Below are 14,040 nucleotides of genomic sequence, written 5' to 3'. Positions count from 1 at the left end.
TTGCCCAGGCTGGTCCTGAACTCCTGTCCTCAAGCAATCCTCTTGCTTTGGCCTCCCAAAGCAGTGGGATTATAGGTGTGAGCCACCGTGCCAGCCTGTGTTGTCTTTTTGAAAGTTCTAGTGAAGCACAGACCTCATCTCCTTTCATGTTCCTTTACTTTGTCTTTCTATAATTATCTTAAATATGTGCTTTATGTACATTTTGAACCACAGGAGATACTGCTATGAGTTTTGCTTATGCTATCAAACATAATTCAGAAAACTCTAAAGGAGAAGGAAAGCCTATTCTATTTGGTGACAAATTCTTAGTTTTCCTTCATCTGAGAATATTCTGATTACTTCTTCATTCCTGAAAGATACATTCACTGGGTACAGGATTCCGGCTTGATGGTTTTCTTTGAGCACTTGAAGAAAAATAATTGTCCCCCTTTCTTCTGGTCTTTCTGGTTTCTGATGAGACCACTGTCATTCAAATTCTTTTTCCCTTATTGGTGAAATGTCATCTTTCTGTGACTGCTTTCAAGAATTCTCTCTTTCATTTTTAGAAGTCTAATCATATGTCTCTGGCATGGATTTCTCTGGGTTTATGCTATTTGGGGTTTGCTCAGTTTCTTGATTCTGTACGTTTATGTCTCTTGCCAAATTCAGGAAAGTTTTTAGCCATTATTTCTTCAAGTACCTTTGCAGGCTGTTATCTTTCTCTGTTTCAGGGGATTTCAATGAAATGAATGTTGTATCATTTGTTATCGTCTCACAGGTCCCTGCAGCTCTATTTTAAATCCCATTATTTTTTTGAGACACAGTCTCGCTCTGTTGCCCAGGCTGGAGTGCGGTGGTACGATCTCGGCTCACTGCAACCTCTGCCTCCCAGGTTCAAGGGATTCTCCTGCCTCAGCCTCCCATGTAGCTGGGACTACAGGCACATGCCACCAAGACAGGCTATTTTTTTTTTTTTTTTTTTTCAGTAGAGATGGGGTTTCACTGTGTTAGCCAGGATGGTCTCGATCTCCTGACCTCGTGATCTGCTCCCCTCGGCCTCCCAAAGTGCTGGGATTACAGGTGTGAGCCACCATGCCCGGCCGAAGCCCCACTCTCTTTCTTCTCTGTGGTCTGAATTTCTATTGTTCTGTCTTTCAGCTCACAGATTTCCTTCCCTGTCCTCTTATTTTTCTATTAAGCCCATCCACTGAGCTTTATATTTTGGCTACTGCAGTTCTTAGTTCTACAATTTCCAATTTTCATTTAGTTCTTTTATGTTGTCCTTCTCTTTGCTGACAGTTTGTTTCACTTGTTTCAAGTGTGTTCACAATTTCTCATTGAAGCATGTTTACTGTGTCTGCTGTAAAATATTTGTTAGATAATTTTAACGTCATCATCTTAGTGCAGGCATGTATTATTATTGTTCATTCAGTTCGAGACCTTTCTAGTTCTTGGTATGATGAATGATTTTCACTTGAAACCTGGACATTTTTGCCTTACATTATGAGAATCTGGATCTTATTCAACCTTTCTGTCTTGGCTGGCATTTTCTGACGTTGCGCTGGCAGGAGAAGGGGTATGCCATTCATTACTGCCAACTGGAAGTAGAAGTCTAGGTTTCTTTTTTCTTTTTTTTTTTGAAATGGAGTCTCTCTGTCACCCAGGCTGGAGTGTAGTGGTGCGATCTTGACTCACTGCAACCTCCGCCTCCTGGGTTCAAGTGATTCTCCTGCCTCAGCTTCCAAGTAGCTGGGACTACAGGCATGTACCACCACGCCTGGCTAATTTTTTGTACTTTTAGTAGAGATGGGGTTTCACCGTGTTAGCCAGGATGGTCTCGATCTCCTGACCTTGTGATCTGCCTGCCTTGACCTCCCAAAGTGCTGGGATCACAGGTGTGAGCCACCGTGCCTGGCCTTTTGTTTTTTGAGACAAAGTCTCGCTCTGTCACCCAGGCTGGAGTACAGTGGTGCCATCTCGGCTCACTGCAACCTCAGCCTCCCAGGTTCAAGCAATTCTCCTGCCTCAGCTTCCCAAGTAGCTGGGATTACAGGCATGCGCCACCACACCTGGCTAATTTCCATATTTTTAGTAAAGACAAGGTTTCACCATCTTGGCCAGGCTGGTCTCAAACTCCTGACCCCAAGTGATCTGCCCACCTCGGCCTCCCAAAGTGCTGGGATTACAGGCATGAGCCTATGTCTGGTCAACGTCTAGATTTTTTACTTGGCTAATGTTGACACCCTATGGGAGGACACTCCCTGTGACTGACAGGTGTGGGTCCAAGATCCCTATATGGTCTCTGCTGACACTATGGTGGGGGTGCCTAAGTCCTGGTTCTCTACTTGGCCTTCTTGACACACCCGGGGGCGGTGTGGGACGCCTTGTTACAGCCTGTATGGGCGGAAGTCTGGGCTTCCCGCTCCATCTTTGCAGGCGTGGATAGGCGTGGCCGCACAATATCCCCTGTAGCATCTGGCTGTAGTAAAGCAGGTGTTGTCTACAAGTCTTCTGTCTTACTAGGCCATTCCTTTCCTGGTCCACTGACTAGAGAGGACAGGCTTTGGTTGGGGCAATTTGTGTCTGCCCTTACTGGCATTTCAGGTTTGCCAGCTTCTCCAGCACTAAGTGTGGGATATATAAGGTGAGAAGAAAACCTGGGAACTCACCTCACCTCCTCCACCTCCACCTCCACCTCTATGCTGTTAATGTTTCTGCCTCTTGTTAATAAGTTTCTAACACAAGGTGTAGTGGGGACAACAACTAATTTCCCAGTTCACGTCACTGTACCTAGAGGGGACACAGGAGCTATCAGAAAGGAGACCAGGGTGCTTCTGTGTGGCCCCGAAGTTAAAACAGCAGCAGGCCTCAGCCATGAAGGGTCCAACAGTTATCTCTTCAGTGGGCTGGGCCAAAATTACAAGGGGAATTGGATGCGTTGGAGCAGTTAAAAGAAACAGAGATTTCCTTCATTGCTTTCAATCATTCCCAAAGAGACCGCAGGTCCTGTAAGTCCTCGGTGTGAAATCAGTCAGTGGGGTCAGTTCTGACAGCAGCACTGTGGACACTGCTACAGAGCCTCCACGAGACAGAGAAATGGCGCCATGTTTCTTTACAATGTTACTGCTCTACAAATGACACGGTCAGTAGGTCAGAGACCTTGTTAACTTTCTGCCTTACCCTGGCCTGAAATTCCGTTCTTGTCCACCTCCAAACAGCATAGGGTAGAGAGGGGTCAATTCACCAAGTCCTCGTACATAAAGTGCGCCAATCCTGGGACCATAAAACTGGAAGGAAAAGTTGGTCATTTATTCAACAGGAACTTTCCAAGGACCTACTCTGTAGACATGCTAAGTGCCTAGAGGCACACAGGAGAAATGCTCTGCGACGCACAGTGCTTCCTTGGGGCGCCTCTGAGGGTCACCCCTTTTGACATGCAGAGTCACAAAAGCCTTCGGGGCAGGGTGGAATCCCAACCTAGGAGGCAGCGCAGGTGCTGGACTCTCGTGCCCAGCTCTGTGGCAGGCAGCTCTCCCTCGCACATCATGTGATAGAATTTGTACAAGGATCTCAAATCATATGGATCACGGTTTAAAAAAAAAAGAGAAAGAGAATGCATAAATAGAGAGGAGTTGGAACCAGCAGTTGGCCGCGGCCTTTCCTGCAAATGATTCCACGTTTCCAACTGACACAATGCAGAACTCTGGAGTGCCAGAGTGTCAGGCCACCACAGATACTCCTTTGGAAACCAGCTGAGGACTGTGCTTCAGAATTGAGTACTAAAAATATCTCAGGCCCTGGTAAGCTGTCAGAAAGATGTGCAAAATTTTCAGAAGGGTCTTCACTGTTAACTCTTTCCCCCATACTCCCACCTTAAAGATAGCTGGTAAGTTTTTGTTGAGGAGCCGCATCTGAAATCACATTAGAGAAAGCAACAATTTCCTGTCCCCACATCTTCTACCCCACACCCTCTGCATATGCTCTGTCCGCTGCAGACACTCGCCGCCTGTCAGAACCCCCTGCCTTACTTCCCTGAGATCTCAACGTCTCCTCCCCTAGCTTGGTCCACCGCCCCACCCTGCCCTATGTGGGTTGGGCACCCCCATCATCCCTGCCATGGCATTCAACTTGGCCTGCTGGCCATGTGGGGCTCCTCTCTTAAAGTTCCTGAGGACAGGGATCCCATGTTGCTCCTCGCAGTGCCCCCAAGGCCTGGCTCACAGCGGGCAGTGAGGCTTACGGACCGAGCAGTGAACAGCCACCTGCGCAGCAGACTCTGCCCACAGAGGGAGGAGGCCTCTGCAAACATACCTTGTGGCCCACGATGGTAAGGAAGTCCACGCCCAGGTCCTCCACATCCACGCGCTGCTTCCCCAAGGCCTGTGCAGCATCTGTGTGCATGAGGATGGGAGGCAGCCCAGTTGCCACCCGTTCCTGGTTCAGGGCTTTAATGCGCTGACTGATTTCAGGGACAGGCTGACGGGGAAAGGAAACAGTTGAGTATGTTGCTCCGATTTGATGAAAACTGAATGACAGAAATCAGGAGTAGTGAGCACAGGCCAAATGTTATCAAAGTGAACAGAGAAATGGGAGAAGCCAGAGCTGGGAAACCTGAAACGCCATGAGTCTAAGCCGCTGTTCTTCCCCATGAGCTCTCCTTAAAGAGAAACAAAGGCTGACTCACCATGACAACGCCGGTCTCATTGTTGGCCAGCATGATGGTCACAAGGCGTGTGGTCGGGCGGACAGCTGCAAGGATGTCATCCACCTCTGCCTGCCCGCTCACCTTGGACACAGGGACAAAGGTGACCGCTGGGAAACAAACATGGGTACCGAACTAAGTTGCACAAATTGATTCCTCTCAAAATTGTATTCCAACAGAGCTTAACAAAACAGTTTTCTACAATTATAAAAGTAAATTGTTGTCCAAGTTCAGAAGACTATAAAGAAGAATATAAGCCGCCCATCATCATTCGCCCAGCGTCACTGTCGGGTGCTTCAATGTGAACGTGTCTTTAACGTGGCTGCAGTGGGTGGATCTGTGTCGTGGAACCTATGTGCCTTTCTGCTTCTACAGGGACCGAAGGGGAAGTGGCAACAGGGACACAGGCTCTTGCTTTAGGGGAGGGTCCTAGCACACAGCACTTCACTGCCATGTGCTCGGCACCCAGCCAGTGCTGATGAAGCCACTCCTACGCGCCAGGCGTTGCCCCAGGCACTGACAGTCTCACTACTACGGATGGAAAATGAGCAGAGGAGACGACATTATTTAGCTTTAGTCCTTTGAGTTTAAAATGGTGAAAAACAAATGTATCCACTGCCCGCTCAGGGTCCTACTGAAATGAAAGAGAAAACAGCCACTTCTCCGAATAAGAATCAAATCAAAACACCAACAAAGGGTATCTGGCCGGGCACAGTGGCTCACTTTGGGAGGCCGAGGTGAGCGGACTGCTTGAGCCCAGGGGTTCAAGACCAGCCTGGGCAACATAGGGTAATCATGCCACTGCACTCCAGCCTGGGTGACACAGTAATGCACTGTCTCAAATAAAAGGGGGAGCGGTGAGATATGTGGACTAGGAATTTTGAGGAGTCCCTAAAATGTAGCAAGATGATGGCATTAAATTAACAGTGAAGAGAATACTTAAAGGCAAATCTGAAAGGATCCAGTGGCCATGCAAGTTCAGGGTGGACAGCGGGAAGCGCAGGGCAGGGGCCAGCTACCAGGGCCGGCAGAGGACAGTGTCCCAATGTCCGAGCACTCCCTGCTCCCGTACACCAAGTCAGCAGCAGAGGCACTGACCTCAGACTGAGACAGCGCCACACGCCCAGAGAGAAACGACAGGCACAAGGCAGGCTCCTTGTCTGGGGGAACGATCCAGAAAATGGGGAAGAGCTTGAGGCATCTGCTAGGGGACTCAGAGGAGCAAAGCAAAAGCAGCTCTGTCCAGGGAAGTCACAGAGAAAAGTGGGCGGGGTCCGCTGCCACTACCTTATGCAGCGCCCACTGTGGGCCCTCCCTTCCTGGGAGACACCTCCTGGGGAAACGCACTGAGAGTTGGAGATGAGCCCTCCCTAGCCCCTACATCAAACAACGAAATGCTTCCTCCATCCACAGGAACAATCCAGGATCCCGAAGTCTGAGGAAAAACCAGGATGAACAGGTAAATGACTGATTCTAGATCACACAGAAGCAATCCCAGGAACAGGAAAACTGAAATAATTCTAACTGGTATCTTCAGTGTGTGGAAAAGCAGGAAAAAAGGCAAGCGATAAAAACTGCCTGCAACTGTACTTAAAGAGATAAAGTATGATGACAGTGGCTCATCACACAGAGAGTCCTCAAGATAACCAAGAGAGAAATTATGAAAAAGAACCAAAAGGAAATCGTGGAGTTGGAAAGTACAACCGATATGAAAAGTTCACTGGAAGGGCTCAAGAGTTTGTTGGAACTGGCAGAAAATACATTTACTCAACATGAAGGTAGATTTACAGAGATTATGAAATCCAAATATAAGAGAGGAAAAACATGAGAAAGATAAACAGAGCCTCAGAGAAATGTGGGACACCATAAGGCACCAAACATGGAAAACAGGAGTAGCAGAAGGGCAGGAGCAAGAGAAAGGGGCAGAAAACATCTCTGAAAAATAACGGCTGAAAATGTCTCAAATATGATGGAAAACATTAATCTACACACCCAAGAGGCTAAATGAATTCCAGGTAGGATAAAACACAAAGACATTCACTCCCAGACACATGATAATGAAAATGTTGAAAGCCAAAGACAGAGAAAGTATCTTGAAATCCGCACAAGAGATTCTGTCTCAAAAAAATAAAGGGAAAAAAGGGCAGTGTAACTGTATATTGCTTCTCTCAACTGATTTAAAAGCAACTGTATAAAGTGACATGTATATAATTATTTTGTTAGGGCTATAACACAATATTTCATGAGAACAGCACAAAGGAGGTAGGAGACAGCAGAATTGTCTATTAAGGAAAAGACACCAGATGATAATTCAGATCCATGGAACAAATGAAGATAATGTGAAAAGGCAACTAAGAAGGTTACTCGAACAAAATCTATAAACATACACTTGTTCTTTCTTCCCTTAGCTTCCTTAAAAGACATGAAATTGGCCAGGGGCAGTGGCTCATGCCTGTAAGCACTTTGGGAGGCCAAGGCAGGAGGATCACTTGAGCCCAGGAGTTCAAGACCAGTCTGGGCAACGTCAGGACACTTTATCTGCACAAAAAATAAAAAATCAGCTGGGTGTGATGGGATATGCCTGTAGTCCCAGCTACTAGGGCAGCTGAGGTGGAAGGATCACTTGAGCCTGGGAAGTTGAGGCTGTAGTGAGTTGTGATCGTGACACCGAACTCCAGCCTGGGTGACAGGGTGGAATCTTGTCGAAAAGAAAAGAGAGGAAAGAGGGGAGGGGAGGGGAGGGAAGGGGAGGGGAGGGGAAGGGAGGGGAAGGGAGGGGAGGGAAAAGGCAGGAAATTAACTAAAATGATATTTGTGGCTGGGTGCATGGCTCATGCCTGTAATCCCAGCATTTTGGGAGGCCAAGGTGGGCAGATCACTTTAGGCCAGGAGTTCAAGATCAGCCTGTCCAACCTGGAAAAATCCTGTTTCTACTAAAAATACAAAAATTAGATGGGCCTGATTGTACATGCCTGTAATCTCAGCTGCTTGGGAGGCTGAGGCATGAGAATCACTTGAACCTGGGAGGTGGAGGTTGCAGTGAGCCAAGATTGCACCACTGCACTCCAGCTTGGGTGACAGAGCAAGACTGTCTCAAAAAAAAAAAAAAAAGATATTTGTAACAATGCACTGTTGAGTTTGTAACATATATAGATGTAACACCCGTAACAATAAAAGCACAAAAAAGAAGAAGGAACAGAACTGTATAGGAGTAACATTTCTACGTCTTTCTGGAATTAAGTTAGTATAAATCTGAAGTAAATACTGATAAGTTTATACGTATATAGTAAGCCCTTGATAACTACTAAGGAAATAATTTAAAAAGTGAAAAAAGCACTAATGAATTTTGATGTTAAACTAGAAAATATTCGTTAATGCAAAAGAAAACAGTAAACGGGGAAAAGAAAACAAAAAATATATGAGACATCTAGAAAACAAAAAGTAAAAATATAGGTGGTAATCCAACTATGTCAATAGTAACATTATGTGTGAATGATTAAACAATCTAATAAAAAGGCAGAGGTTGCCAGACTAGATTTAAAAAGAACTGGCCAGGTGCAGTGGCTCGCGCCTATAATCCCAGCACTTAGGGAGGCCGAGGCTGATGGATCACCTGAGATCAGTTCAAGGTCAGCCTGGCCAACACGGTGAAACCCCGTCTCTACCAAAAATACAAAAATTAGCCGGCCATGATGGCGGGTGCCTGTAGTCCCAGCTACTCGGGAGGCTGAGGCAGGAGAATGGCTTGAACCCAGGAGGCGCAGGTTGCAGTGAGCTGAGATTGTGCCACTGCACTCCATAGCCTGGGCGACAGAGTGAGACTCTGTCTAAAAAACAAAACAAAACAAAACAAGAAAAGAATCTACAGGAGACCCATGTGTCCTGCTCAGGGCTCTTGGGGTGGGCCTAGTTAACCTTCCCCAAAGGTGACTTTTCCCTTTTCGTATTATTCACATCAAAGATAAGTCTTAGATGCTGTGTGATGTTCAAGCAGTTTATTCTGGCAGCGCTCTTACAAGATAGCTAGCAGGAGCAGGCAGGTGGCAAGGGTCAGATACATTCAGATATCATGACTGCCTGACCCGGAGGGTCTCTGTCCGGAGAGCATTCTCAGAGTTTCAGGGATTCTTCCCCGTTCTTATCTTGTATTTAGTCCAGGTCATTTATCAGGTTTCTCTTCCGTAAGGGAGTTAAGCTATTTTGGTAAGGGTAAGCTTTGTATTTATGGTTTACGAGAGTTCCATCTATGCTGAGGTGGTCTTACCTCCTGGAAATTCCCCAGCCAGGGCTGGAAATCCCTAGGCCATGTTGCGTCATACCGCTAATTGACACACAGTGTCAGCCCTGCAAGACGTTTGCATGGGCCTATGGCTATCATTAATCTTAAAGCCACAATATGTCTCTTACACTGTATTACAACATGTCAGATTTAAAGACATATACGGATTAAAAGTAAAAGGATGGAAAAAGATATTTATGCTAGCAGCAACCATAAGACAGTTGGAATGACTATACTTACATAAAATAAAAGGGACTTAAAAAAAGTTACTAGAGATAAAGATGGACATTTTATAATGATAAAAGAACCAGTTCATCCATAATACATAACAAATATAAATGTATATGCACCTAACAATAGAGCACCAAAATACATGAAGCAAAAGCTGACAGGTTTGCAGGGAGAAACTGATTAATAGTGTGATCAACTATTAATCAGACAACCAATTAATAATAGCAGGATCATTCAAAATCACATTTTCAATAATGGATACAACAACTAGGCAGAATTTTAACAAGGGAACAGGGAACAGAAGACTTGACTAACACTATAAATTAAGTAGACCTAATAGACATCTACAAGACACTCCACCCAACAACAGCAGAACATACATTATCCTTCAGTGCACTTGACATATACTCTCAGATAGACTATATGGCTAGGCTACAAAATAAAAAAAAATAAAGAATTTAAATCAAAGTATTTTCTAGCTCTTAAGGAAGAAAATTAGAAATCACTAGCAGAAAAAAAACTTAGAAATTAAAAAAACATATGGAAATTAAACAATACACTCTTAAATATCTAATGGGTCATAGAAAAAAATCACAAGGGACACTAGAAAATACTTTCTGAGATGAATGGAGATGAAGACACAACATACTAAAACATGTGGAATGTAGTTAAAGCAGTGCTTAGAGGGAAATTTATATCTGTAAATGCCTACATTAAAAAAGAAGGTACAGGCGTGGTGGCTCACACCTGTAATCCCAGCACTTTGGGAGGCCAAGGTGGGTGGGTCACTTAAGGTCAGGAGTTTGAGACAAGCCCAGCCAACATGGCAAAACCCTGTCTCTACTAAAAATACAAAAATTAGCCGGATGCGGTAGTGCACACACCTGTAATCCCAGTTACTTGGGAGGCTGAGGCACGAGAATTGCTCAAGTCTGGGAGGTAGAGGTTGCAGTAAGCTGAGATTGCGTCACTGCACTTCAGCCTGAGCAGTAAGACTCTGTCTCAAAAAAAAAATTTTTTTTCAAATCATAACTAAGACACCTTAAGACACTGGAAAAAAGGAACAAATCAAACCTAAAACAAGTAGAAAGAACCTATTTATGCCTAGTGTTCCATTATTGGAACGCTAAGCTTGTGGGAGTTATTTATATCCTACTGCTCAAGGTTATTGCCAAGGTCTGATTTTTCACACACAAAAAAACTTGCAACCTCCGGCATAAATGGGTTAATAAAGATTGGTGTAGAAATTAATAAAATAGAGACTACAAAAATAACACAGGAAAATCAAAAGTTAGTTCTTTAAAGAGTTTAAAAAAGATAAATCTTAACTAAATTGATCAAGAGAAAAAAAAGAATAAAATTACTAAATTGATCAAGAGAAAAAAAAAGAATAAAATGAAAGGGATATATAAATCTTACAGAAATAAAAAAGCATTACCAGAGACTACTATAAACAATGGTATGCCAATAAAATTAGGTAACGAATGAAATGCACAAATTCCTAGAAGGACACAAACAACTGAAAATGACTCAAAAGAGATACAGCCTGTACAGACCTATAAAAAGTAAAGAGACTGAATCAGCAACTTGAAAATTCTCCACAGAGAGAAGCCCAGGCCCAGATGTTGTCATTGGCAAACTCTCAAATATTTAAAGATGAATGAAAACCAAGTCTTCACAAACCCTTCCAAAAAACAGAAGAGGAGGGAACACTCCCCATGATTTATATGGGGCAAGTTTCACCCTGACACTAAACTAGACAAAGACACCACAAGGAAACTACAGACTAATACCTCTTATGAATACTGACAGAAAAATCTTCAGCAAAATAATAGTGAACTAAATCTAAAAACATATGAAAAGGATTAAATGGTTTAACACCCAAAAATTAGTTAAGGTAATACAACATTACAAACCGAATAAAGAACAAAAACCCACATGATCATCTCAATAAATGCAGAAAAAGCATTTAACAAAATCCAATACCCCTTTCATGATAAAAACACCCAACAAACCAAGCACAGAAGGGAACTTCCTCACCCTGATAAAGGCCATCTAAAAACCCACAGCTAACAGTATATGAAATTATGAAAGAATGAATGCTTTCCCTTACAATCAGCAGTAAGATAAGGATATCCACTTTGGCCACTTCTACTCAACATTGTATGGAGGTCCTAGCCAAGGCAATCAGACAAGAAAATAAAATTAAAGAAATACAAGTTGGACAACAAGAAGTAAAACTATCTCTAGTTGTAGATGATATGACCCTCTATATAGAAAATCCTAAGGAATCCATTAAAAAACTATGGAAACTAACAATTAGGCTGGGCATGGTGGCTCACGCCTGTAACCCCAACACTTTGAGAGGCCAAGGTTTGGGTGATCACCTGAGGTCAGGAGTTCGAGACCAGCCTGACCAACATGGTGAAACCCCGTTTCTACTAAAAATAACAAAATAAATAAGCTGGGCATGGTGGTACATGCCGTAATCCCAGCTACTTAGGAGGCTGAGGCAGGAGAATTGCTTGAACCCAGAAGGCGGAGGTTGCAGGAGCCAAGATCATTCCATTGCACTCCAGCATGGGCAACAAGAGTGAAACTCTGCCTCAAAAAAAAAAAAAAAAAAAAAAAAAAAAGACTAACAATTAGAACTAATAAATTCAGCAAAGTTGCAGAATACAAGAGTAACATACAAAATCAACTGTACAGTTGACCCTTGAACAATGTGAGGGTTAGGGGCGTGGCGCAACTCATGCAGTTGAAAATACGTGTCTAACTTTTGACTCCTCTAAAACTTTTTATTTTTATTTTTATTTTTTGAGATGGAGTCTTGCTCTGTCGCTCAGGCTGGTGCATGGTGGCACCATCTCAGCTCACTACAGCCTCTGCCTCCTGGGTTCAAGTGATTATCCTGCTTCAGCCTCCCAAGTAGCTGGGATTACAGGTGCCACCATGCCCGGCTAATTTTGTATTTTTAGTAGATGGGGTTTTGCCATGTTGGCCAAGCTGTTCTTAAACTCCTGACCTCAAGTGATCCGTATCCCCTTGGCCTTCCAAATTGCTGGGATTACAGGTGTGAGCCACCACACCCAGCCAGCTCCCCACAAACTTAACCAACAAATAACCTACTGTTGACTAGAAGCCTAAATGATAACATAAGCACTTGATTAACACATATTTTGTATATTATATATTATATGCTGTATTCTCACAATAAAGCTAGAAAAAATACTAAGAAAATCATAAGGAATAAAAAATATATTTACTATTAATTAAGTGGAAGCAGATCATCATAAAGGTCTTCATCTTCATCATCTTCACAATGAGTAGGCTGAGGAGGAGGAAGAAGAGGGGTTGATCCTAAAGTCATAGAGACAGTAGAGAAGGAGAAAACCCACATATAAGTAGACCCACAGAGTTCAAACCCATGCTGTTCAAGGGTCAACTACATTTACATATATTAGCAATGAACAATCCAAAAGTGAAATAAGAAAACAATTCCATCTACAATAGTATCAAGAGAATAAAACACTTAAGGATAAATTTAACAAAAGTGCAAAAAATCCTGAAAATTGCAAAAATTGCTGGAAGAAATTAAAGTAAATATAAAGACATCACATGTTAATGGATTGGAAAACAATATTGTTACGGTAGCAATACTGACCAAATTCATCTACACATTCAATTCAATCCCTATCAAACTCCTAGCTAGACTTTTTGCAGAAATTAACAAGCTTATCCTAAAATTCTTTTGAGATTTCAACATGCAGAATAGCCAAAACAATATTAAAAAATAACAAATTTGGAGAACTCCTACTTTCCTATTTCAGAACTTACTATAAAGCTACAGTAATCATAACAGTTTGGTACCAATCTAAGAATAGAAATATAGGTAAATGGAATAGAGTTGACAGTCAAGAAATAAACCCTCACATATTATGGTCAACTGATTTTCAATAAGGGTGCCAAGACCATCCATGGAAGAAGAGTCTTTTCAACAAATGTGCTGGAACAACTGGATGTCCACATGCAAAAAAAGTAAATTTGGATTCCTCCCTCACACCACACACAAAATTAACTCAAAATGTACCACAGATTTAAATGTAAGAGCTAAAACTATAAAACTCTTAGAAGAAAATATAGGAGTACATTTTCATGACTTTGGGTAGGACAAAATCTTCTTACATATGACACAAGGAACAACAACAACAAAAATGGACTTCACCAAAATGAAAAGTTTTTGTTCTCTAAAGGATACCATGAGAGCAAGAGCAAACCCACGGAATGAGAGAAAATATTTACAAATCATCTGTCTGATAAGGGACTTGTATCAAGCATATATAAAGAACGCTTACAACTCAATAAAAAGACAAGTCATCCAATTAAAATACGAGCAAGGACTTTAATAGACATTTTTCCAAAGAAGATATATACAAATGGCCAATGAACACATGAAAGATGCTCAACACTACTGGCCATCAGGGAATTGTAAATCAAAACCACACCTACTAGGATGGCAATAATCAAAAAGACAGATAACAAATGTCAGCAAAGACATGGAGGAATTGGAACCCTGTGACACTGCAAATAGGAGTACTAAGCGGTGCGGCTACTTTGGAAAACAAAGCTTAAGGTTAAACGGTTACCTTAAAAGTTGTCAGATAGTTACCACATGACCCAGCAATCCCACTCAATAGAATGCTAATTTTTTTTCCCCCAGAGATGGAGTCTTGCTGTGTCTCCCAGGCTGGAGTGCAGTGGTGTGATCTTGGCTCACTGCAATCTCCGTCTCCAGAGTCTAAGTGATTCTCCTGCCTCAGCCTTCCCAGTAGCTGGGACTACAGACATG

At 43.0% G+C, this 14,040-nt stretch overlaps 1 protein-coding gene across 2 annotated transcripts in view; it reads right to left on the bottom strand.

Annotated features, from left to right (window-relative positions):
* The window catches only part of SCLY (selenocysteine lyase), a 40,753-nt gene that overhangs the window by 14,874 nt on the left and 11,839 nt on the right, over positions 1-14,040 (bottom strand). For both annotated transcript variants that reach the window (XM_025403942.1, XM_025403943.1), the window contains 3 exons: positions 4,664-4,791; positions 4,291-4,455; positions 3,160-3,266 (listed from right to left, as the gene is read on the bottom strand). In XM_025403942.1, coding sequence (XP_025259727.1) covers positions 3,160-3,266; positions 4,291-4,455; positions 4,664-4,791 — 400 coding nt within the window. The remainder of the gene's footprint in view (positions 1-3,159; positions 3,267-4,290; positions 4,456-4,663; positions 4,792-14,040) is intronic.

The sequence above is a fragment of the Theropithecus gelada genome, chromosome 12 (genome assembly GCF_003255815.1).
Source record: "Theropithecus gelada isolate Dixy chromosome 12, Tgel_1.0, whole genome shotgun sequence".
NCBI lineage: Eukaryota > Metazoa > Chordata > Mammalia > Primates > Cercopithecidae > Theropithecus > Theropithecus gelada.
The sequence above is the reverse complement of the archived record's forward strand: the minus strand, read 5'-3'. Positions and strand labels throughout refer to the sequence as shown.